The sequence below is a fragment of the Carex rostrata genome, chromosome 27, assembly GCF_964058835.1.
Source record: "Carex rostrata chromosome 27, lpCarRost1.2, whole genome shotgun sequence".
NCBI classification, from domain to species: Eukaryota; Viridiplantae; Streptophyta; class Magnoliopsida; order Poales; family Cyperaceae; genus Carex; species Carex rostrata.
Window position 1 is genome coordinate 464,778 of NC_135944.1, and position 26,240 is coordinate 491,017.

The 26,240-nt window shown below is 34.8% G+C and overlaps 3 protein-coding genes, 1 long non-coding RNA gene and 3 other non-coding genes across 8 annotated transcripts in view; 3 read left to right on the top strand and 4 right to left on the bottom strand.

Annotated features, from left to right (window-relative positions):
- FBL17 (RNI-like superfamily protein) overlaps positions 1–16,726 on the top strand; it is a 55,912-nt gene extending 39,186 nt beyond the window's left edge. For both annotated transcript variants that reach the window (XR_013508391.1, XM_078293715.1), the window contains exon 11: positions 16,370–16,726. Coding sequence is in view for 1 of the 2 variants with exons in the window: in XM_078293715.1 (XP_078149841.1) it covers positions 16,370–16,447 (78 nt within the window). In the remaining variant the exon portion in view is untranslated. The remainder of the gene's footprint in view (positions 1–16,369) is intronic.
- LOC144545405 (U1 spliceosomal RNA) lies at positions 6,744–6,901 on the bottom strand. Its single transcript, XR_013508504.1, has one exon. It is a non-coding gene; the product is annotated as a U1 spliceosomal RNA (small nuclear RNA).
- Positions 10,957–13,998, top strand: LOC144545130 (uncharacterized). Its single transcript, XM_078293714.1, has 2 exons — positions 10,957–11,110; positions 11,240–13,998. The coding sequence occupies exon 2, from the start codon at positions 11,258–11,260 to the stop codon at positions 13,790–13,792; it is 2,535 nt and encodes an 844-aa protein (XP_078149840.1). The 5' UTR covers positions 10,957–11,110; positions 11,240–11,257; the 3' UTR covers positions 13,793–13,998.
- Positions 16,727–17,528: 802 nt separating the features above from the next.
- On the top strand, positions 17,529–22,354 carry LOC144545291 (P-loop containing nucleoside triphosphate hydrolases superfamily protein). Its single transcript, XM_078293877.1, has 12 exons — positions 17,529–17,682; positions 18,253–18,380; positions 18,460–18,503; positions 18,665–18,742; positions 19,324–19,516; positions 19,867–19,897; positions 19,982–20,040; positions 20,899–20,972; positions 21,602–21,688; positions 21,818–21,879; positions 21,993–22,021; positions 22,152–22,354. The coding sequence occupies exons 1-12, from the start codon at positions 17,610–17,612 to the stop codon at positions 22,236–22,238; spliced, it is 945 nt and encodes a 314-aa protein (XP_078150003.1). The 5' UTR covers positions 17,529–17,609; the 3' UTR covers positions 22,239–22,354.
- Positions 22,355–22,856: 502 nt separating this feature from the next.
- On the bottom strand, positions 22,857–25,446 carry LOC144544878 (uncharacterized). Its single transcript, XR_013508352.1, has 2 exons — positions 24,926–25,446; positions 22,857–24,297 (listed from the first exon to the last, which is right to left on the bottom strand). It is a non-coding gene; the product is annotated as an uncharacterized LOC144544878 (long non-coding RNA).
- On the bottom strand, positions 25,319–25,421 carry LOC144545407 (U6 spliceosomal RNA). The gene has a single exon (XR_013508505.1). It is a non-coding gene; the product is annotated as a U6 spliceosomal RNA (small nuclear RNA).
- Positions 25,447–26,137: 691 nt separating the features above from the next.
- LOC144545385 (U6 spliceosomal RNA) lies at positions 26,138–26,240 on the bottom strand. The gene has a single exon (XR_013508487.1). It is a non-coding gene; the product is annotated as a U6 spliceosomal RNA (small nuclear RNA).

A 26,240-nucleotide genomic window follows, 5' to 3' on the forward strand; every position in this document is an offset into this window, starting at 1 on the left:
AAATGTGATGACATAAATGAAAGAAAGAATATGACTTTACTACAATGTACCTGGTCCGCCCGGGTTGTTCTCGAAAGGTTATGGTAAACAGATGCGTATGGCTGCCAATTGACCATGTTATCCGTCAGTTTCTGAATCTGGTCGCGAGGGATACTTGGACCGGAGGTTGCACCATGGGATGAGTTTTCCCAATTGTGTGGGCCTTTCCACATGTCAGCAAATGATGGACATGTATCTTCTGTTTCTGCGCCCCAATTCGGTTGAGATCCCGGTAACGGCCAGTGAATTTGAAATCGAGTCCACGACCAGTGTTGCAGAAGCATGGTGGGACCATGCATGCTTTTGCATGAAGGACTGGATGCGAGGCATAGATTTCTATATAAATAAGCGAGAACAGCTCCGCCCCAGTTGTACTTTCTCGGCTCGTCCAAGTTTTCAATCATGCCGAGATACCACAGCGGTATTCCGTCCCCGCTACTGTCAGTAAACATTGTATTCCCTAGCATGTCGAGGAGAAATCCACGGACATACCTAACCGTCAATTTTAAAATGTGAGTACATTATTAAAAATATCAAATACGAATAAGGTTGTAAATAAAAAAATACTAACCATTTCAATTGTTCGTCGTTCGCATCTATTGGTAATGTTTTGAAGCGCTCACGGACAGCTTTTTTGGCGATAAGCATGTCGTACGTATCATTTCCCCTCTTCTTCATGAACCCCTTCACTTCATCATCTTTCACCCCCAGCAACTCATACAGTCGGCCTTGAAAACTCGCCGAGTTTGTAAATCCCGTTATCGGCTCCCCCGTAATAGGCAAACCCCAGAGACAACTCACATCCTCCAGAGAAACTGTAATATATTTGACTTGTCAGTAAGGAATAAAAAAAATATATATTTAAATTATTTAATACCTGTCATCTCTCCGAATGGAAGATGAAAAGTGTGCGTCTCCGGACGCCACCGCTCGACAAGTCCATGAATGAGGGCCGCATCGAGGGCGATATCGGGCAATGTCGCGAGCTGATATAAGCCCATTCGAATTAAAAACGGTGCGTACCTCTCATTATACTCGCATTTGTGCCGATAATGTCTCACGGTTAAAATCTCTTTACTCTAAAATAAGAAAAAAATTAATTACAATATTTATTTGATTACTTACAGAGTTATGAAAAACGAAATAAGTAAATGTTTACCTCCTTAGACGCCTCAGATATCCTGTGATTACCGTGAACTATCCACAACAGGGGGCTAAATCTATGCTTAAGTACTGGGTCTGCTATACTACAAAATTCGAACAATATTGTAAATCACCTTAAATTTTTTCAAATTATTCTACACTATTTTGGTATTTTTCTAAATTATTGTACATCATTTTGGTATTTTCTAAATTAATCAGACAATATTCTAAACCATTAAAATAAACTCATTAATTATATTTTAAATTAAAATAAAAAAAATTCAAATGTAAAAACCTGAATCGCAGATCCGATCGATCAGACAATCAGAGCTCCGAAAGGGACCCGAAAGGAAAAGAGATTCCTAAAAAAAATTTAAATTAATCGAACAATTTTCTACATTACTAAGATAATTCTCTACACCATTTGGTATTTTTTAAATTATTGTAAACTATTTTGGTATTTTTTAAATTATTCTACACCATTTCGGTAATTTCTAAACAATTCTAGACTATTTCGGTATTTTCTAAATTATTCTACACCATTTGGTATTTTCTAAATTATTCTACACCATTTAGAAATTTTCTAAATTATTCTACACTATTTTGGTATTTTTCTAAATTATTATACATCATTTTGGTATTTTCTAAATTAATCAGACAATATTCTAAACCATTAAAATGAACTCATTAATTATATTTTAAATTAAAATAAAAAAAATTCAAATGTAAAAACCTGAATCGCAGATCTGATCGATCAGACAATCAGAGCTCCGAAATGGACCCGAAAGGAAAAGAGATTCCTAAAAAAAATTTAAATTAATCGAACAATTTTCTACATTACTAAGATAATTTTCTACACCATTTGGTATTTTTTTAATTATTGTAAACTATTTTGGTATTTTTTAAATTATTCTACACCATTTCGGTAATTTCTAAATAATTATAGACTATTTCGGTATTTTCTAAATTATTCTACACTATTTTGGTATTTTCTAAATTATTCTACACTATTTGGGTATTTTTCTAAATTATTCTACACTTTTTCGGTATTTTTCTAAATTATTCTACAACATTTTGGTATTTTTTAAATTATTCTACACCATTTCGGTAATTTCTAAACAATTCTAGACTATTTCGGTATTTTCTAAATTATTCTAAACCATTTTGGTATTTTCTAAATTATTCTAGACCATTCGGTATTTCCTAAATTATTTGGACATTATTTTAAACCATTTAAAATTAAATAAAGTAAATAAATTAAATAAATTAAATAAATTAAATAAATTAAATAAATTAAATAAATTAAATTAATTAAATTAATTAAATTAATTAAATAAATTAAATAGATTAAATAAATTAAATAAAAAAAAATACCTTGAAAAACGCTGAAATGTGATGGGGTGTGATGGGGACGGGGACGAGCCAGCGCCATTTGTAGTCAGTGCCTGTTTTCGGAAAAAAAAATTTCCGGAAGTATCCTCTGTTTCCGGAAAAAAAAATTCCGGAAAGGGTATATTTCGAGAAACGTTGCTGATGCGGTTATTTTTTGAAATTTAATATTAACTTTGGATATTAATAAAAAATTCGGCATATATTCTATACGGTCCGAATTTTTAATTCGGGCCGCACAGAATATATGCAGTTTGGATAGAAATAAAAATTTTCGTAAAACGTGGTTATTTATAATAAAATTATTTATTTTTTGGGTAAAAATAAAAATCTATGTGGATGTCCTTGAGTTGCATCAAACTGCTTTACTTCAGTGTCCGTGTTCTTGCTCTTTTTTCTAATAAAGCACATGTACCAAATAAAACAAAAGGAATATTAATTAAGAAAGAGTATTGAGTACTATTGATTAGGGCTGGCAAAAAAATTCGTGGTTTGTGATTCGATTCGGGTTTGATTCGAGTTTAATTCGATTCGAAATGAGTTCGAATTGAAACGAACCAAACCAGGTTCGGTTCGGAATTAATTCAAACCAAACTCAAACCTAGCCTGGTTCGATCGAAATAGGTTTGTGATTTTTTTGTGGTTCGAATCTCATAAAATCACCGGCCATCCATTTATCTGATGAAATTAAAATATAAGATAGAGAGTCATAATTTAACTTAGTCGACACTCCATCGCTCTCAAATATCAATAACCTAGTTCTCTCTCCACCTCTTCCTAACTCACTCTCCCTCTAGCTCTAAAATCTAGCCGACGCTCTCGGCGACTGGCTGTCTCTCCGGCTGTCACTTCTCTCTCCGACCTAGATGACTGTCTCTCCTCTCTCTTCAGTCGTCTCTCATAGTTCATACCAGGAAAGCCGTCTCTGATGTATTTTTTCATAAACAATTTTTCAACTTAAAAACACTTATTTCATAGTTTATACCGGTAAAAGGAAGTCATGTGAATTTTGTCCCACGAGAAAAAATTAATGTATAAACTACCAGTATAACTAGGGCTGCTAAAAAATAATTTAGTTCTTGATTCGATTCAGGTTCGATTCGAAAAATGTATAGTTCACAATTAATTCGATTCGGATTCGGTTCGAAACGAATCAAACCAGGTTCAGTTCGAAATTAATTCAAACCAAACTCAAACCTAAGGTAAGTTCAGTTCGGTTCGGTTCGTTGCCACCCCTACTATTGATTCATCGAGGGTAAATTAATTAATAGAAGAAATCTTATTGTTTTATTCCTTTAATTCTGTTTTGTGTTTTACTTATAAATTGGATTTAATTCTCACAAAAAAGGACAGAAAAAGAAGAAATTTGTATACCTCGCTTAATAAAAATACCCGAAATTTTTAAATATACCATACCCGAAAAAAAAAAAATTAAATAACCACGTTTTCTGAAAAATTCGAATTTTGACACGGCCACATTCTCTAGATGCGACCACATTTATGGAGGCCACACCTAGGGGATGCGGACCATTTATGGGCTGGCCGCATCTAGGGGATGAGGCCCCCCTTGTCTTTTCTTTTTTTCCTCGTGTAGGGGAAGAAAAAAGAGAAGAGAAAAAAAGGGGGCCTCAGCCCCTAGATGCGGCCACCTCAGAAATTGTCTGCATCCCCTAGATGCGGCCTCCAGAAAGGTGGCTACATCTAGGAGATGCGGTCGTGTTAAAATTCAAATTTTTCAGAAAACATGGTTATTTGATTTATTATTTTTTTGGGGTATAGTATTTTTAAAAATTACGGTAAAAATACACCATTACTGGGACTAATTCAAATAAAGAACTATAGTAAAATCAAACTTAAGATAAAAAAAAGGCAATATTGTATTCGTTCAGAAGAAAAATAGAGAATAACGAAAGATCTTTTGATCTTATTTTTAATCTTTTTTTCTGAATGAAATTGCCAAAACATTCAAGTATAGAATTATAGAAAGCCGGTTTGGAAATAAAAAAAAATATTAGTTGTAAATTAATTTTCCGGTGAGGTTTTAATCTAATAAGCTAATAAGAGTTTTATAGAACTTTTACTTTTTTATCAAATTAAAACTAAATAAATGAATCCAAAATTTCTATTTTCGGATCCGTATAAAAAATGGATACACACTTTTATTTTAGAGAATAGTTTTTTTTTTTTTTTTCTCTTTTTTTTTTCATTCGACTGAGATGAGTATAGTTATCACCTGTCACAATGCGAAAATATCCCCCCTTTTTTCATGAGGAAAAAAAAAATTTAGCAGGGTTTCATTTTCAGCAGCTGTTAGTGATAAATTAGATACAATTCAACAAAACCATTCAGTAATTACTTGCGATTCTCTATTTCAATGCTTTTAAAGTGGTCAGCTTTAAGAGCGAAGGACTTGTGAGCTGTGATTTCCCCGAATGGTATGCCTACACCAGGTTTATCTAAAAAAGATGAAACAAAAAAAGGAAACTAAAATACCCAACTATAACTTTTCAATAGTCCCCCCTATTAAAATTATTTATTACAAATAAAACTCTAGCGTGGAGCAAATATAATGTTAATGATATTAAAATTATAGCAAACTTGTACAAAATTAATTAACCTATAGTTTTTGAATTTATGCGTGTACCATTGATTGTTCTTAATTTTTATAATAGATATATATATGTTTTGTAATATTTTAGATTTTTTGTGATTATTTTACGCGCTTATTTTTAGTGGTATTTTTACACTCTTTTTAGCTTTGAATTTTATATCTAGTACTCTAATATGATCGGTTGCAAGTAAACAATCTCTCATTGGAGTATCGGGGTCGAACACAAGAACAAAGGGGAACAATATTTTATTACCAATTTAAACTAAATTTTAGGAAATAAAACAGCAAAAAGGTTCTGGTTGCATGTTGCAATTTGGGTTGCAGGCTGTCAATGTCCAAATTTGGTTGTGATTCAACAAACAGAAGAAAAATAGTGGTTGGAAACAATATCAGGAGAATGTAGGGACTACGGCTCACCATCGGGATTGACAAATCTACTTACTTGGATATCATTTACATTCATTCATGTTTGTATAAAAGTTGAGTCAAGAGGTTTCACGTTTAGTTTATCACCAATTCAATTAACTACATGTCCTAACCTAGCTAATTGGACTTAATTTACGTCTAGTTTATCGTCACAAGTTGGTTAAGATATTGAATTGACTAGTCAAGTCATTCTTGATAATCGACACTTGGCATTTAGCTTATCATGATGCTTCACAGTAAAATTCTGACAAGGAACGTCTTACAAAGGAGACATCTACAGTGTGAGACCAGACGAGCTTATTTTCTGAGGAAAACGGATGAGATCAGATGTATTGGGAGGGAAAATACTGCAAGAGGTAGCTTTATGGTGTAAGAGTTGTTGAATTGTTACTTTTTGTAGGGACCTGGATGTAAATTTAATTTTTTATGAATTTTGATAGCCACTGTCAAGCCTTTCGGAAAAAGAAAAAGAAAACTCAATTGATTATATAATCAGTCTAAATTCATAAATTAAGCGCTACTTTCAACCATTCTAGTAAGAAATCAGACATGAAGTACGGCACCCAGATAAACTGGGAATAATTAATTAGCAAGAAATTAGGAAATACAAGGTAATTTCAATATCAAATTTCATGTTTAAAGGTAGCAAAGAGAAGAGAGGAGCCTATTACCTTACTAATGCAAAAGTTTCACGCATTTTTTATGAGATTGCTATTCTTAGGCAACACAATGTAATAATATATAAGCATATATTGCACATAAATCAACACTTGGTACGCCTAAGGGCTTTCTCTCCAAACAAAAAAAATCAACACTTGGTGTATTGAATTATGCAGCGAAAAGTCTCAAATGATTTACAAATAGGATTCGCTTAATTGCACAATTGATGATGAAATTAATTGGTTGACAAGCTCAATTGATTATATAATCAGTCGAAATTCATGAATTAAATTCTTTAATCTGGATAGGTTATTTGTACCCAACTTTGCTATAGTTTCAACTTTCAAGCGAGTATAGCTATAGCCTACAGGGTACTAAACATTGCTCCAAATCCAATGCCGATCAGAAGTCAGAACTCCCTAACTCTTAAGTGTTCCAAAATAGCGGCAAAGAGAAAATTTGAATTGAGAAATGACAGGGGCCGCGAATGCGTACCCCCTCTGCCAAAAATTGCGACGCCCAGCCTCCCAATTGGGGAGGAGGTAGGCCAGCGGTCCTCCAAAGTGTAATGGAGGTCACTGACCCAGGCCTTGAGCCTACTTGATCACCCAATGACCCCGTCCCGGTACGTTGCCTTTAAACGCTGCATCTCCTACCTATTTTATAGGCCTTCTCCCGCTGTTGCGCATTTCATAATTTAATGTGGGACTATAAAACCAACTGCAAAGAGTTGCGGACGGAGAAGCCGACCGGCGAGCGTCTGGCCGATGTCATGATCCTGGAAACAGCGGATCAATTTCGACCCGTTTCTAAGTCGCGAAGAAGAAGACGGAAGCACGGGAAGGACGGTCAGTGCGGAGAAGGGGACGGGCAACGTTTTAATTAAACACTCCCGTCGCTGTCAAGTGGGGTCCGCCAAATAAAACCATTCATTGGGCCAAGTCTGAAGCTGACTTTGCAGAGAACGCGCTGACTGCTGAGGTGGTGATCCGCGGTTCACAACCAATTCTTGATTTTCTTGAACCGATAGAATCGTCTGTTTCCGTATAAAAGTAGACGAGGGCTGTGGTCTGTGGAGCCAATTTAGAATATTCAAGCAATTTCTGGAATGAAATCTGCTCCTTTTCTTGAGAAAAAGATGACTCTCTTATTCTCTAATCCGAACTGTTTAAAAACGATCAAACGGCTTCAATTACATCTGATTTATTTGTGCTTTGAGATTCGTACCATGTTAAAAAGAAATTGAAACCGTTTGATCGATGTTGAATGGTTCGGATTGGAGAATAGAAGGATCTCCTTTTCTCAGGAAAATGAGCAGATTGGCTTCCGCAATTTCTGTGTTCTACTTAAAATTGGTCTTCTCTTTAGACGGTCCATTAGAGATAAGCCACGTATTCTACCATAAGAGTGCGTATCCACTGAGATATCTCACTTTTTGCGTGGCTGACGTGTACGGTGCCTATTCGGGGATAGCGCAGGGGCAGTATAATTAGTGTTTTAATATTCGTGCAGAACGTATTTGAACGGTTGAGATTTTCCATAAACACACTCAAAGTTTGAGATATCTTAGAGGATGATAATTCCTACCATAAAGCTCTGTTTCTGTAACGACTCAAGTGATTTGAGTGATGTGGGTTGGGCAGCGCACTTCTTTATGATACTTTATAATTTTGAAAGAGAAATTAATCAAGCGGTATACAAATAATATTTTCAAAAATAATTTTGTGTTAAAATAAATTATCTAAATCTTCAAACAATAAATTTATTAAAAAAATCGAGCCATATATGTTTCAAAATGAATGTAAGATGAACGCTTATGAGCAAGCTTCCCTCCCAACTCAAGAGTTCTGCACATATGATCGGTGTTAAAAAGGAATTCTAACCCCACAAACAGAAATGCATAGGAGCCCCTAGAAAATATCAAGTTTGGAGTGTCGTCCTTGAACAGTTCCATAATGAACCCTTTGCGGTTTTTAACCCCACAAACATGTAGGGGTGTTCAAACGATTAAATTGAAACCGAATTAAATAACAAAATTAAACTTTTCTTCGGTTTTAAAAAATAAAATCAAACCAAACGGATTAAAATTATAAACCGATTAAGAACAGTTCAGTTTAAACCGAAATAAAATTATTGGTGCTATTATTAACAAAAATTACATTCATACACAAGTTGTTCAATTACATATAAAATATGTAGATGTTCTAAAATATTTAAACTAAAATGAAAGAAAGGAAGCAAATAAGCAATGATTGAATCAAACAAAATATAAATCATACTTGAACCAATATAATTCGGTCGGTTAGATTTAGTCGGTTTTGAAAAGTCTAAACTAAACCAATACATTAATAATTCAAAAATTCACTCGAACCCATCCATTAAAACTAAAAAACTGAACCATTTAAACCAAAAAAATTTGATTCGGTTGAAAACCAAACCTTTTCAACACCCCTGCAAACATGCCCTTTAAATTTTTTTTTTTTGAAAAAGTGGGGATACCACCGGTTTCATTACGAAACGCTCAAGTTCATACAAATGCATAGTCCAAAATATACAAAACCAAAAACAGCTAAACTGAAAATAAAAACAGCTAAGGCAAAATACAACCAATAACAACTAAGTCAACTAAAGCAATTAAGACGTATCACTTCAAACCATAACACTCAACATGCCCTTTAAAATTAAACCTGCAAATTTACCAAACCTCCTTCAAAATCCTTAAACTTGACCAAAGGATCTCAAATTTTCATCGAAGCTCTTAAAAACTTTAAAATCACAAAAATACCCCTTTTTAGTCCTATAATAACCCAAATTAACCTAAATCAAACATAAATCAAACTAAATCAATCCTATACAAACCCAATTTTTGTGAAACAAGTTGGTCTCCTCTATTAATTAGTCTTGAGAGTCCAGCCCAATTTTTTTATTTTCTCGGCCCAGAAGAAAGAAACAAAAGACAGCCCAGATTAGTTCTAAATCTAATTCGCCTCTGTCCCCTTGCTCCCTTTCAGTTGCCGGGTCCGGATAACTCAATTTTTGGATTTTGGATCGTGATCGTCTAATTTAAATCTGTCATTCAAAATTATTTCAGAATTCGAATTCATTATTTTGAATATGTGTGCCCCGCTTTGAATGAGGAATAGTATCCTCTACGGAGTTGTTCTGTGCACAGCTGTGTGGAGTTTTTAATCTGGTCCGTTCATTTTGAAACGGACGGAACAAATCAGATCTTATCCGAATTAAAAAAAAAAAATTCCAAAATTTGCGGAGCTTTTAATCGGGTCCGTCCAATCCGAAACGAACGGACCAGATTAAAAGCTCTGCACGGAACGACTCCGCATACGCTTCCCTTTGAATGAATGGTGTGGCGGATATACAAATCAAACATCCAATTTTTTTATTAATAGAAAATAAATAAATAAAATATCGAAATAAGAGATCGTTTCTGAATTTTATCGAGATATAAGTAGATCGGGATCAATTATCCCGTTCGGTTTATCCATTGCTAATTCTCTGCCAAATAAACCTTAATCAGATTAACGGTGGAAAAAAAAAAGCGGACAGTACAATCAAACCCGTCCAAAAAAAAATTGCAGATGGATTTCTTTATCCTGTCCAATTACTTCCATGAAAGCAGTCCATTGCCACATGAACGCTTTTAATGAAATTGCAAAAGAAAGGGGCCTGCCTCCCATAAATGAAGGAAATACATCTGCTGGATTCTAAAGAATTGCAAGGTCCTGCAATTTCAGATCTAACCATTCATTTTTGGAATCTATGAATCTCAAGAGAAGTTATTTTCTATACACGTTTCTCAAAGCAAATGAAAGGGTGGATGTAGAATTGCAGGATCCCTGTGATTCTTTGAAATCGCAGCAGATTTGGTTCCATAAATGAAGATTGGTTTTTTTTTTTCTAAGCCGCGGACGGGATTATTCTTACCGTCCCGCATTTTTCTTTTTTTTTGTTTGGTTTGTATAGGACGGGATGTTTTCTACCGTCCCGTTTAATTAACGTCACTGTAAAATTAGCAGCTGGATAAATCAAACGGAATAAATAGTCCCGTCCAAAGTTATTTCCGGTCTATCTATACCTTAAAAAAACCCATAAACAATCTCTATTTCAATATTTCATTTATTTTCTATTATTAAAAAAATCGGAATCAAACATTCCCGATTTAAAACTAAAAAAGTGAATTATTTCACTGCATCTGAGTTGCCGTTTGCTAGCTCTGTATTTCGAGTGCGTATCCTCTGAAATATCTCATATTTTGCATGACCGACGTGTTCGGTGCCTATTCGGGATAGCGTATGGGACCAGTATTGTTTGAACTTTAAGATTCGTGCATACGTATTTGAACAATTGAGATTTTCTAGAAAATCACGCAAGATACGAGATATCTCAGAGGATATGAATTCCTGTATTTCTAGATAAGCATCTAGCAGTAGCTAGAGGGGGAGAGCGTATTCTCTGCAGAGCCAATTCTTGTGGAGTTTTTAATTTGATATGTTCGTTTCGAATCGGACAAATAAGATTAGATCTTAGCTGAATTGAAAAAAAAAAATATTCTCAAAATTTGTAACATCTGATATGTTCCGTCCGATCCGGAACGAACGGACCAGACGGTCCAAGCTCCGCTTCCGCAGCACAGGCTCAGTCTCCTCAAATTTCCCTGCATTCTCTTCGGTTTCTCCGATTTTCTTCTATTCTGGTTTGTAGTCTTTTGTCCACTTTATAGAAAGTTCCAGATCTATCTTCCCCAATTAAATCACATCTCACAAAACAAATTTATTCTTTGATTTCTCCGTCTTCTAAACTTTCTATCGCTTCCAGAGGATAGAGGTATGAACAGCTATAGAATTAGCGTTAATCTTTAATTAGTTGCCAAAGAATTCATATGGAACTGTATTAAACTACATGAATCTTGTTAAATTCATATTCCTTCACAGTTGCATTTTTCTTTTATTGCAGTAGTACAGTAAAAATCAAATGGTGTGTGCCTTATCACTTTCCCCCTCTTCTTCGTGTTCACCGTCTGCTTCCAAATCCCATCGAAGCCTCTTCCTTGTCTGCTATGCATTCCCCCAATCCACCAATTCTCATCCCCACAAAATAACCAACAAACCAATTCCACAACCTTCTACTACTAATTCCCCCATTAACATCAATTTTGACGATCTTTTTGGAAAGATTCAGATGCCACCTCAGCAGAAAAGGAAGGAGAAGAAGCACAAGGCGGCATGGAAAAGGCAAAAGGGGAAGCAACAGAAAGCGGATGTCATTACTACTGCGAAAGGGGCACGTCGCCAGTTCAATCGGTTGTTGAATCCTCGAGCTGACATCCGTGAATTCAACAAGTTCTTCGCTGCCTTGCTTCGCACCAAAACTTTAAGCAATCTTGTCTTTTCTCTATTCACCCGCTTAACCCAAGATGAAGGAATTGATCTTGATAATTATACCTATAAGATCTTGATGGAATGTTGTGCGCAAACGGATCGGGTCAGCCTAATGTTTGGTTTTCTGGGACGATTTCTCAAAGAGGGTCATGACACTAATGCTCATATCTTTTATCCAATACTTAAAGGCCTCTGTCGCAAGAATAGGATTGGTGAGGCTGTAATTATTGTGCTCGACAAAATGCCCAAGCTTGGATGCCGACCCAATGTTGTGACCTATAACATTGTTATCAATGGGATGTGCAAGAAAGGTGAAATTGAGAAGGCAATGGATTTTCTACAGCATATGATATCTAAAGATTGTGCTCCTAATGTGGTGACCTACAGCTGTCTTATAGATGGGTTGTGTAAAAAAGGTGAAATTGAGAAGGCGATTAACCTTTTACATGTTATGATTTCTAAAAGGTGTCGTCCTGATGTGGTGACCTACAGCACTCTTATATTTGTGTTGTATAAAAAAGGTGATTTTGAGAAGGCGATGGATTTCCTACGGGAGATGATTTCTAAAGGGATTCGTCCTAATGTGGTGACATACAACACTCTTATTGATGTGCTGTGTAAAAACGGTGAAATTGAGAAGGCAGTGGATTTTTTACATGATATGATTTCTAAAGGGTGTTCTCCTGATGTTGTGACCTACAATACCCTTATAGATGGGTTTTGTAAAAAAGGTGAAATTGAGAAGGCAATGGATTTCCTGGGCAATATGATTTCTAAAGGCTGTCGTCCTGATGTGGTGACCTACAACACTCTTATAGATGGGTTGTGTAAAAAAGGTGATTTTGAAAAGGCGATGGATTTGCTACATAATATGTTTTCTAAACGGTGTCGTCCTGATGTGGTGACCTACTCCATTGTTATAGATGGGTTTTGTAAAAAAGGTGAAATTGATAAGGCATTGGATATTCTAGATGACATGATTTCTAAAGGGTGCGCTCCTAATGTTGTGACCTACAATACCCTTATAGATGGGTTGTGTCAAAAAAGTGAAATTGAGAAGGCAATGGATTTCTTGTGCGATATGATTTCTAAAGGGTGTCGTCCTGATGTGGTGACCTATAGCACTCTTATAGATGGGTTGTGTAAAAAAGGTGATTTTGAGAAGGCGATGGATTTGCTACATAATATGTTTTCTAAAGGGTGTCGTCCTGATGTGGTGACCTACTCCATTGTTATAGATGGATTTTGTAAAAAAGGTGAAATTGATAAGGCAATGGATATTCTAGATGACATGATTTCTAAAGGGTGTGCTCCTGATGTAGTGACCTACACCACTCTTATAGATGGTTTGGGTAAAAAAGGTGAAATTGAGAAGGCAATGGATATTCTAGATGACATGATTTCTAAAGGGCATCAGGCTAATGTCGTGACCTATAGCACTCTTATTGATGGGATGTGCAAGAAAGGTGAAATTGACAAGGCATTTGATTTTCTAAATAACATGATTTCTAAAGGGCATGAGCCTAATGTTGTGACCTACAACATTTTTATTGATGGGTTGTGCAAGAATGGCGAAACTAATTTGGCATTGGATTTTCTAAATCACATGATTTCTAAAGGGTGTGCTCCTAGTGTGGCGACCTACTCCATTTTTATTGATGGGCTGTGCAAGAATGGTGACACTGATTTGGCACTAGATTATCTAAATGATATGATTTCTAAAGGGTGTGCTCCTGATGTGGTGACCTATACCACTCTTATAGATGGTTTGGGTAAAAACGGTGAAATTCAGAGAGCAATGGATATTCTATATGACATGATTTCTAAAGGGCATGAGCCTAATGTCATAACCTACAACTCTCTTATAAATGTGTTGGGTATAAAAGGTGAAATTGAGAAGGCAATGGATATTCTAAATGACATGATTTCTAAAGGGTATCAACCTGATGTGGTGACCTATAACACTCTTATTGATGGGCTATGCAAGAAAGGTGAAATTGAGAAGGCAATAGATATTCTAAATGACATGATTTCTAAAGGGCATCAGCCTGATGTCGTGACTTATAACATTCTAAAGTCCTTCCTTGAGCCTGATGTGCTCTTAAGAATTGGTGGGCTGTGCAAGTAACATGATATTAATTGAGAAAACTTTTGGAATGGTATAGGCTGGTTTGCTTGTTTAATAGGAACAAAATATAGTGTGCTATTTTGGATCATTATTTTCTTAATTGTTGCATAGATTAATGTACTCATTAGTTATTATGGTTTTCATTTTTCTTGCTACTATAAAGCTTTTAAGCATCATTTTAATTTTTTTTTTCGCTTTTATTGATTTATTTTGGTCTTGTGGTTTTACATAATTCTGCTGCTTGGTTTTTCAAGATTGTTTTTTTTTTTTTAAATTTGATACTAGTTTTGGTCTTCTGGTTATACCTGTTCATTTATTATTTAAACAGATAAAGTAACATGTTAACTAGTGTAAGGTGCATGTAAACATTAGAGTAAAACTTGGCATGCGAAAAATGATGGGACATATACGTGTACTTCAGGGCAATGGTGAAATGCAAATATATTTAAACAAATTTATTTAAAAATAAAACTAATTGATGTAGATTGTGTTGTATCCTTGGAGCGCATGTAAAGTATTTTTATCACCATATAGGTCCAGTATGATGGTACATTTTAGAGCTTTGAAAGAGCAAACAAGTTACAGGAAAAGGACCTATGGGTTTCAAGTAAAAAAAAAAATACCGGAAAATTGTCAGCCTAAAGGTAATTTTTTTTTTATGAATCGTACCTGAACATTGTCATTTCTAATGGATGAACTTGGAAATCTTTTGTAAGGTCTGTAATAGGTATAATAGGGTTTTGTGTAAGGATGATCTTGAAGTTGGTACCAGAGAGCTGGTATAAGACTTCTGAACAATTGTGGTTTCATAGTAATTAAGTCAATGGGTTATACCCAGTTTTATCAAAAAAGATGAATTGTTCCTTACCAGAACCGAGTTGGTACTACCACATTGGTGAGCAAGCCTAGACAGATTTTGATCCAGACAATTGTAAACTGGCCTCTTAATTTATTATCCAGAAAAAAAATTATAGAAGACTATAAATCATGGATCCAGATAATCTTTATTAGCATTTCATTCCCTTTTGCTCCTTGTGCTCTTTTTTCTTTGTGAAATGTCAAATGATGTTAAATCTACTTTGAGATTTCTGAAGGGAAACCTGGTCCTTATCAGAACGTATTTCCAGATACAACTTAATCTTGTCGTTACTTTTTGCTGCAATGCCATTTTGATTTATTTATCGTTTTCATGAAGATAATTTCAATCTCCCAAAAGCATTTACATGGAATTTTCTGTACTACTGTTTTCTTGACCAGTCTGTTACTCTTTATACAGTCCCCTTTGAGTAGTGGGAATAAAATCGACTATAAATCATGGAATAGATGACCCTTGGTTGCACTTCTCTAATCCTCATTGTGTTAAATGGAGAAAATAGAACGATTTCACTAATTGTTTCACTAATTATTATTTCTAATTTTTCCAAAGGGGATGGCTCAAAGAAAAAGCTATGAAGTGAATTGGGAAATAAAAGGCAACAATGCATAGGTGTTTGAGAAATTGTCTCTGTGAAGGCTGAAAGATTGCAAGCACGGTTCGTCCTATTGTGATTAGCCCAAGTCGTTTCTTTTATTGCTCGTAATTTTTCTTACTTCTTTCTTGTATTTTGTTCTCCAACACACCGCGAAAAATGCCAAACCAGTCGATTTTGAACCCGAGCCTGAGGGATTTTGGTGAAAGTGGAGAATGAGGGATGAGGGGATGGGCTTTGGAGGTGCATGTGATCTGGAAGAGCTTGTCGAGACGGGTTTCGGATGCAGTTAAGACACGACCCGAAAGGCATACATTATTGTACTTACCAGGTACTGCTATTGACCTATTGTGCCAGGGTTGTGGTTTCGAGAGGTTTATTACTGGGATTCCTGTTGGGTTTTCAGGTGAATATTGTTAAAGATATATATAAAAAGAAGGGAAATCTTACACAGTAAATGCAAAATTGAGGAAATTTTTAGTAGCCTCAAACCAAAGCCTGGATAGTGATTTTTAGAGGTTCATTTTCCAGGATTTCTATTTGCTGTATTAGTTGAAAAATATTTTACCAGAAAATCAGGGAATTGTGAGTATAGAGCAAATGCATGTTGCTATTACTGAAATTTATCTATTAATATTTAAGGGCACTGAACTAATTAGTTTCTACCTATACTGGTAAAAGTGTGCTCGAGCTGACTAGCTGATCCAAAAATCCAATTGGAGTCTCCCAACTCCAAAGTGATCTCAAAATAAAAAAGGAATAAAAGCACTATATACTGTAGTACGTACAGTTGTTGGTTTTGCTGTAATAATGTAATACTGACCTTTAAATCTACTACAATATTGTAGGGGCTTATTGGCAAGCAAAATTTATGACACAACATTTAACCTTGTATCTTTAATTGAAACATATGGGCATGTACAGAATGGTGTGAGAACCTACTTAACTAACAGGAGGTGATTGTCGTTTCAACTCGCAGGATATTGATTTCATTTCATGTAGCCAGCATCCTCTACTAAGGTCTATGGTTATGAAAATATATTTGATCCAAAAAGTTTTACTGTTGCTATGATTCGGGGCCTAATAATGACATTGATGTTTGTCTCAGACATCTAATGAAGAGAAAAAGAGAAAGAGAGCAAGGCTGGGACAGTGTGCCATGTCCATCTCTGACAAAATAATTTGATTGTTTGTAGTATAGTTGGTGCTTTCTAGATTTGATCAAAACTCTAGTGATCATGATTTGTGGATTAGAATTTTAGACTTGTAGTGGGGTTCTCGGTCCTCTTTAAATTTCTCGGCTTTTTTCTATTTCTGTTGGATGCCAAAGCTTCTATTTTGAGCTGTTGTTGGTTTAATTAGAACAGGCCTAATTAGGCTAGAACCTAGATGAAAAAAAAATTTAGACATTGCTTCATACAATTAATTTGCTGAATTTAAATCCAAGGGTGTGTTTTTGCTGAAATGTTTCCACATGGGGGCATTTTCCCTGATTATCTGAGATCACTGGTGAAGAATCTGTAACTGTTTTTTTTAAAAGAAACAAGAAAATCGATCTAATTTGTTTTTTACAAAAAAATACTCTCTAAGATCCTGATATCATGGTATGTTATGCTTGAACTCAGAAAGGAACCCGTAACTGCGGGTTTAAGGAACTTGTAACCATGAGTTGAGCGTAGTGGCACGAGCATAGAGAGATGCATGTTAAATTCTCGCGAAAATCATCTAAAAATGCTGGAGGTTTACTGAAGCCCTTTAATTAAAAAAAAAAAACCCACTTTTTCCTTGTAAGAGGAAGGGGCATATTGGTGTTTTGTTAGTGAAGTTGATTGTGTAAAACTGTAAATAAATTGGTTTTAGAAAGGTTTAACTTGTCAGATATTTATGGCTGAGTTGGTTACCTTAGAGGCATTCATCATGTTTGTGTGATTTTACAAACATTAATAAAATAAAACCTAACGACAATTTTGGTACTTGCATAGAGGGATACCAAAATAGATTAGACAAATTACTGAGATTTTGGGGGTTGCTGAGAGTATTTTTAGGCACTTGTCTGATGTGTCCTCGTGATTCGGCACTTTCTTTAGTGCAACTTGTACTGGTGTAAAATTATTATTGACAGAGAAGTTTTTACTTCATGCAATACTAAAATACTGTTGACTCTTCTAATTTGGTCTTGTCAGAATCGAGCGACATGCTGTTACTGCATTATGCTATGCCTCAGAGAATCTGAATCCACTACAAGCCCTTTCAATAGAAAATAGAAATGGAAGTCCGAAAATAAGAGAGAAAACCAAAAAAAAAGGAGAGAGAGAGAAATTAAACTTTTGATATACCTCAGTAAAGAAATGCTACGTCCCGTCAAGATGCATCTCTCTCCTTCAGACGCCCCCACGACTTCTCGGTTGCTTTTCTCATCAGGCAATTTGCTATTTTTCTTGCTAATTAATTGTTCCTAGTTTATTTGGGTGTTGTGCTCCTGTCTGATTTCTTATCAGAATAGTTGAAGGTAGCACTTAATTCATGAATTTCGACTGGTTATATAATCAATTGAGCTTATCAATCAATTGATTTCATCGTCAATTGTGCAATTAAGTGAACCCTATTTGTAAATTTCGAACTTTTTGCTGCATAGTTCAGTACCTGACGTGTTGAGTTATGCACATTATATGATCATATATGATTTCATTGTGTTGCCTCCTTTTTTTTTTTCTCTTCAGTCTTTATTATATTTTTGTCATTATCAGCAAACGTAGGTATTTTCATTGTTTCTATAAAATTGCTGAACTAGGACTTTTGTGCCTACTAATAAATATTCTTTCTTTCAGAAGCTGCTTTACAAATTTCTAAAGAATAGTTATTTCAAAGAAATTTGTGAATAGTTTTTTCTATTCCACAAAAGATGTGCCAATAGTTATATCAAAAATTGTAATCTTCTCTTCACTGCTTTCAAACATGAAATTTGATATTGAAATTAATTTGTATTTCCAGTTTGTTCACCATGTATAAGACAAACAAAATGGCACCAACCTTTAAGATTAATCCCTTCCAGCATTAGCACCTCTGAATTGGTTCTCGGAAAAGAAAATTCACTAACAGTGCAATACAAGAAGCAAAAGGTAAGAGTTTAACATTTTTGTTCTCTTTTTTGAATTTTTTATAATATTTTTTTTATTGAATTCCTATCCTATTCTTCAGGTTTTATTTTGCCAAAAGCAAGAAGCACCTCTCCTTGATTGTAGGTATTTTATGACTTCTATTTTTTTTTATTAAGAACTTCACAAATAATAGCTGTTGGTTCTATCAGTAAGCCAGTTAATCATTCCTGATATTGAGAGCTAATTTGATAAATTTAAATTTAACTGTAATTTTAAGAGAACTGATTTTTTTTTTAATTTTAAAGGTCTATTGTGGAAGTCTATGATTCTCTGGCACAACATCTTCTTTCTACTTTACTACAAATCCAGGATTCTAATTCAAAGTACGTATCACACGCCAAGATTTTTGTTATTAGAATAGGAACACGTTGGTACGGTACTTTTAAGGTATTCTACTGTTCAAGCTTATTGCTTTTTGGGTAAAGGACCCGAAAATTAAAATTGGGTTGCTACCACCCTTGATATAGGAATTCATATCACCTGAGTTAACTCAGATTTTTGAGTTTAGATCCGGACCGTCCGATCTGCTTTAGCACAAACTTTAGAGGATCTGGACTCCTGGATATAGGTCCTGAGTTTTGACCGATATATACTGTGGTATAATCTAAGTCGTACAGTTAGTTAAACCGGTTACACCAGAACCACTGGGTTAACGGGTGGGTTCTGGTGAAGGTTTGTTAAACTGCCAGACCTGTTTGTGCTTAAATAAAAGGCTTATACTCGTAATATATTTTCACTAAGGAACTTCTCTATATCCAAAACTCATTAAGTGATGATATGATTTTTTGTTAACATGCGACTCTGATAGCTGATCCTGTTATATACTACTAATAAAATAAATCTGACCTGATTGGACTTGAACCTGAAACATCGTCATCCTTACTAAATGAAATTATCCCATCAGATATATTGTGGGCTTGGCGGGCCCTCCTGGTGCGGGGAAGTCAACCGTGGCAAGAGAAGTGGTTCACCGGATTAATTCTCTTTGGTCAGAAATGACCCTGAAAAAGGGATTGAATGAGACAAATGGAGAGGTTGCCACTGTGCTTCCTATGGATGGTTTCCACCTTTACCGGTCCCAGCTGGATCAAATGAAGGTTGGTTTTCACTTTTTGTCTAAAAACATATTGCAAAAATCACATCATATATATGTAAATTGTAATAATGCTCCTATTTAATGGTAAATGTGCATAGTGAATTAAACTTCCTGTTTCATTCGCGTTAATATTTCCTATTTTAGGGTCTAAACAGTCGATCCGAACTGTTCAACATGATCCCATATTAATATATGCTTGGTGACCAAATTTAATATTTTTGGGAATTTTGTTACATTTTTTTTAGATAGGTACAAAATCGTTATCTTTCAGAAAATAATGGACCATAGAAAGTGATTGTTTAACTAAAGAGAGTTTAGCATTTTTTTTATTGCCTTCTATGTGTTTTTCAGGATCCAAAGGAAGCTCATGCAAGAAGGGGAGGTGAGAGGAGCTGATTGCTTTTACTGTTCTCATTTTGTGGCCTTTCTTAACTGACGCGTAAAAAAAATTGAATTGTTGTATCAGCACCATGGACATTCAACCCTGATCTACTTCTGAAGTGTCTCCGTACTCTCAGAAAAGAGGTTACATATAATAATATACTAGACTCCTAGTATTTAGAAATATATGCACTTGGTCTTTTTTGTGTGTAAAGTATACCCATCAATAATATAAGACGTTCGGTAATATCTCCTCGATAATCTATCGGATTTGTTTCAAATGATGAATCCAAACTGTTGAAACCGATCTACTTCATGATCCATGCATAAGTTTATAAAATTTCAAATTCATTTAGTATAAAGTCAAGCGGTTAAAAGATGATGATTTATAAGTTAATTTTAATATATTCATTTTGCATCATTTTTTTACCGCTTAATTTTATACTAAATGAATTCATAAATTTATGTAGTTTTATATGTAAACGCATCACTTTTGAAGTATATTGGTTTCAACTTGAGGCAACAGCACGGCATGTCGCTATATCATTGATAGTATGCCAGCCAAACTCTCATTATATTTTACTGTACTTGCATATATATAGAAAAATCTCACATTTGCAATTAGCAGTGTCACATTTGTAAACAACACCAAACTGTTTAGACTTCAGTGAATGTAAAGGGGAGAAAAAACGAAGAAGTACCTGGATTTTTTGTATTAACCCAAATTTAGTGATTCATACGAGTACTTAGCCTGCAAACTATCTGAACCTTCTTCCTTGATTTTTAAATTAATTTGGTTTACTGCAGTCCTATTATTGATCGAGTAAATCCATCGAAGTCTTACCAATTTATCTTTTTCATCGCACAAGCTTAATAAAACATTGGGTATTATTCTGCAAACACAGTAAACAGGGTGTAATCTGCAAAAGAAAAGAAAAAAAAAATAGATTTTCGTTGTGATCTAAATTTGTATCATTAATGATGTATTGTATTGTTGTGTAGGGTTCGGTATATGCACCATCATTTGATCACGGTGTTGGGGACCCAGTAGAGAAAGATATATTTGTCAGTTCAGAGTGAGTGTGTTTTTATGGTTATGAGTGAGGCTATGGTACTATTCATAGTACGGATTGGTCTGTACTACGGATAAATGTTTTCATTTTTAAATTTTAAATAGTCAATTTGAACCGTTCAACATGATTTCCACATGAAAATGTGCTTGGAGACTACATTTTACATTTTTTCAGAATTTTTTTTACTATTTTTTAGATAACTAGAAATCACTATTTTTGAATGGCCTAAAATCTTTAGATCAAGTGATTTTCTACCATTCTAAAAAAAGTTAAAAAAAAATATAAAATTTGATATTTGAGTACATTTTCATATGGAGATCATGTTGAATTATTCAGATCAATTGTTTGGACTTTGAAAATGAAGATATTGATCCATAGTACGAACCAATATTGATTTTCTACTATAGCCTCACTCTTATGGCTAATATTTGATTTTAGTCTCAACTGTGCTAATTTTAGTCGGGTACACCATATCATATCCCATGCTAAGAGAAGAAACAATACCAACTCCAAGTACAAGCTCTGATCTCAGTATTCGGTACATGGATACCACGTACCTCCAACTGTTACAGTCAATCTGGCCTGAAAACCTTAGCTAATCCTATTTTATTTTATTTTTTTTAAATTTATAGGCACAAAGTTGTGATTGTAGAGGGGAATTATTTGCTTTTGGAAGAAGCTACCTGGAAAGAAATTTCCTTATTATTCGATGAGAAATGGCGGGCCCTTTTGCTCTATTATTTACTCTTTAGTTCTATTCTAAATTAATTCAATCATTATCAGGTGCAAATCATGCATATGAGTCCTGCCTTTCTCTCATATAATTTATTACCTTTTTAATTTATCAGGTTCATAGACATAGATATTAACATTGCCATGGAGAGAGTTCTGAAACGACACATTTCTACAGGTTTTGTGCTACTTTCATGAAAAAATACAAAACTGTTACATTAACCCTTCAATTATACTTGATTTTTTACTTTTCACTCTCTCTTTTTATTTTTATTTTTTATTTTTTTATAGGGAAAGGGCCTGATGTCGCTGCATGGCGGGTAAAAGCATTTTTTTTTTCCTTTTTATTTTTGCCACAACTACTTTTTTTTATTACTTAGTGTATGAGAACATTAAATAAGACTGGTTTTGAAATTAATGTATTTTTAACATGTTTTCTTTCTAATGCAGATAGGGTACAACGACCGGCCTAATGCTGAGCTGATAATGAAATCGAAGAATAAAGCTGATCTTGTTATCCCATCAATTGACCTTTGAATAAGCTTTGCAACATTTTATTTATTTATGTAATACCCTTGCCCCTTTCGGAATAAGAGGGATTGCAGTTAGACGAATTCATCTCATAAAATAAAAATGATGCTGGTTCTTTTTTTTCTCTTTTGTTAAGAAAATACTTCTGGTAGCAAATTAACTTTATAAATTGTTCTGTGAATTTAAATCGGATGTACGAATCTCGGTGCAGATTGAACTTGTTCAGACTGAATTTTGGTTCGCCCATCAGACCCCCTCGCTTCCTGGAGACATCGACCAAACACATCACTAATATACATGTTGATCGTTGTATATCATTTACTGATTTGTATAGCACTAATTATAATGACAAAAGAAAACTGTCACAGAATAAAGCAACACCAACTATAAAGAACGAGTATGAACAATAGAAGTATCAATTAAAATTGAAAATTGGATCTTCTTAGAAAAGAAAAGATTGCACTTCTATATTACAATTTGAAGCAACAGCAATAATCATACAAATGAATTTTTTTTTTCCTTTCAATAATCATACAAGTTGAAGCAACGGCAATAATCATACAAATGAATTTTTTATTTATTTCCGTCCAATAATCATACAATTTGAAGCAACAGCAATAATCATACAAATGAATGTTTTTTTTTTTTTTTTATTTCCTTCCAATAATCATACAATTTGAAACAACAGCAATAATCATACAATTTGAAGCAACAGCAATAATCATGTATTCTTCAAAATCTCTGACCCAGGTACTCACTAGCTAGAATAGCCAAATCATGTATTCTTCAAAATCTCTTACCCTGCAACTTGTTCATTGTTCATTGGTCATCTCTTTGCATTCAAATTCAAAGTTGTTTCCTCCTTGCTTTGACTGCCAGAGAGGAAAACCACAGCCGGTACGCCTGGTGGGACAATCCTGAGTAGTGCTCTGATGGTGAAATTGGCAATCATCTCATGGACCACCTTAGGGGCGTCAAAGCCGGGGGTGACCATGTTGGGTTTCAAAACAGTTCCTTCTAGAAGGACATGGTGGTCATTGAGGGCCTTGTGGCATGCGGCTAGAACAACCACTGTGACGTAAGCACAACGGTCGATGTCATGGGACCCGTCGACCAGGATCTCGGACTCGACAATCGGGACTAGATCGTTCTCTTGGCAGATGATGGCATAGCAAGCGAGACAGTGAGCGTTCAGGTCAATGGAAAGTTGTTTCCAATGCATTTGTTATTTGCAACTCTGGCACTGAGATGACCAATGAACAGTGCATGTATCGGAGGCTATGGCACTGAGATGACCAATGAACAGTGAATTTATTGTTTTATTACTAAAGGTTCAATTGACCGTGACCATCAGAGCACTACTCACGATGGTCCCACCGGCCATACCGGCTGTGGTTTTCCTCTCTGGCAGTCAAAACAAGGAGGAAGCAACTTTGAATTTGAATGCAATGAGATGACCAATGAACAATGAACAAGTTGCAGGGAAAGAAGCCTAGTCTCTGCTTCAAGTTAGTGAGCAGGTATGTTACAAGTTAGAAGCGTAATTGGTTTCTATAAGGATAAATTTCTCATGAGATTACAAAAATTTTCCTTAAGTTGGAACAAAATAAGGTGGAATACCGTTGTCTAGACGGACTTGGACATCTCTTGCTGCTTGGTCTGGTAACATGGTACTGGTATGACTGATGGTTTCCAGAGAGAAATGTTACTGGTACGACTGATGGTATGACTGCTGGAAGTTCTATTAATATTTCACATAAACCTTGAATGAAGAAATATCAATGAATGAAAAAGGGATGCTGAACAATTACGGGGTGGCTTGGACCCACATGTCATTGCTGAGAGTATAACTACCATATATGATGAACATTCTACGGTGACAGGAGTGAGGGGCCCCAACCCATCAGCGGGAGGTAATACCATAGAAGAAAATGACATGATTACCAATGAAGAACCTTCTTCTGTCAAGTTCAAACCAAGAAGAAATGTGGGGACCCACTTGTCAGTGAGAGAAGCATCGCAACACAACAAAGCGACATGGCTGATGATGATGAAGCTGATGACACTATGATGTATTTGATCAATAATGATAAATTAGAAATGATGAATTGCTCTTCTACTTATATAAGATCTTTCATTAGAGGAAGAGTCCAGCTGAGAGCCATTTTTAAATTTAGTCATGAACTTACAGACTTTGATTTATCTCAAACAAATCACTCATAGCAAATATGATTCAATTTGGTCAAATCTATCCATATAAAACTAACAATATGATAACATAGATATATGCTGTTATATTCAAAACTTGGGTGCAAGCAGTAGTATATTCTGAGAAATTATAAATCAATTATATTCCAATTTTTTTTGCATAATGACTGATGCTCCGAGCTAAAAAAAAACACTATGCACTTAAAAAGTTCAAATAAGATAAATCACATGAGCCTTCTGATAAAGACAAGCTTCATATAAAAACTATGAAATAATTGTGCAATACCAAATTTTATTTTTACAAAAGGATCCCTTATTATTTTTTTTAAATCTCTGCTAGTAACTTTTAATTTTGATTGCTAATTTGCTTCAAGTTGAAGGTAAGGGCTGGTTTGCACAACTGCAGTATGTATTACTACAATAAATGAATTTCATGAGTTGCAGATATTTACATTGGGAAAGAAGGGAGAAGTGATGGCACATACCGTAATTGAAGATATCAGAGCTTTAATTAATGAAATTATTGGACAATTAATGACACGCACAAAGCAAAGAGACCGAAATCGAACTACAAGAAAAACAAAAACAAACTGGAAAACATCGAATAGCTGGAAATTCAATAAATAGGAAAAATCTGAGTAGAGTAATCGAACATCAGGCAAGCCAAAAAAAATGGAAACTCACAATGAAAATCTAAAGGGTTCAAAATCGTAGAAAGCCAAAATCAAACCCGATAGATCAGCAACTTCAGATCGAGCAGCTGGAAAGTTCAAGGTGTAAACAAATTAGAAAAAAAAAAAAAGATCAAGAACAACGAGAAAAGAAAGGATCGCCCAGATAGAAAAGCATGAAATGCAACAAAATTGTAGAAATGAGAAAAAAATTTGGACCATTTCTCGATTTGTGCGTGTCATCCTTGCGCAGGGGCCATGCTAATCTTCTCTGTATCGTTCCAATTTTATCGGATGTCTCCGAAGAGACAACTAACGACTCTCCAAGTAACTATATAACTGTCCCCCAATTTATGTACCTTTAACCTGTGGGACTAATTATAGATTGCGTGAGATGAGATCCGGAGCGCTATTTCCCTACATAAACAGACTCCATGGGAAGCGACCCATTTTTTATCTGCAAGGGGGTCCCACTTTTTTATTTTAAGTCCTGTTCTACAAGACAACAATATAGACAGCGTCCAAGGAAGAAACCTATCGTTTCCATACTAAGCCCGTTAAATCATCTGATTTGGGCTTTCCTGACCTAACAAATTACAAGCTATCGACCTATTGTGGATGTGATGTTTTTTCCTTAACAAAAAGGCCTTTTCTCTTGCCACTTTCATTCCTTCTGTATTTTCAGAGGTCTACTAGTTAAAAAAAAAAAAAAAAAAAAAAAAAAAACTACAACCAAGTGTTCAAACTTCAAATACACTAAAATTTTGACATCTTGAAAATCATTAAATATCTCATGGCCTAAGTTACAACCATTTGTGATCCATTTATTGTTTACTTTATAAAAACAAAAAATAATTATAAATGAGAGTAGAGGAGTGAAATGTTGAACTATGCATTTTTTTATTGTTCAATTAAACTATGCATTAAGAAGGTTTTGGTCTTAAATTTTGATTGGATGATAATTTCTTTCGCTTTTCTGGTTGGCGAAAAAGTATGAAGTGCAACAAAATTGTAGAAATGAGAAAAAAAAAATTGGACCATTTCTCGATTTGTGCATGTCATCCTTGTGCAGGGACCATGCTAATCTTCTCTGTATTGTTCCAATTTTATCGGATGTCTCCGAAGAGAA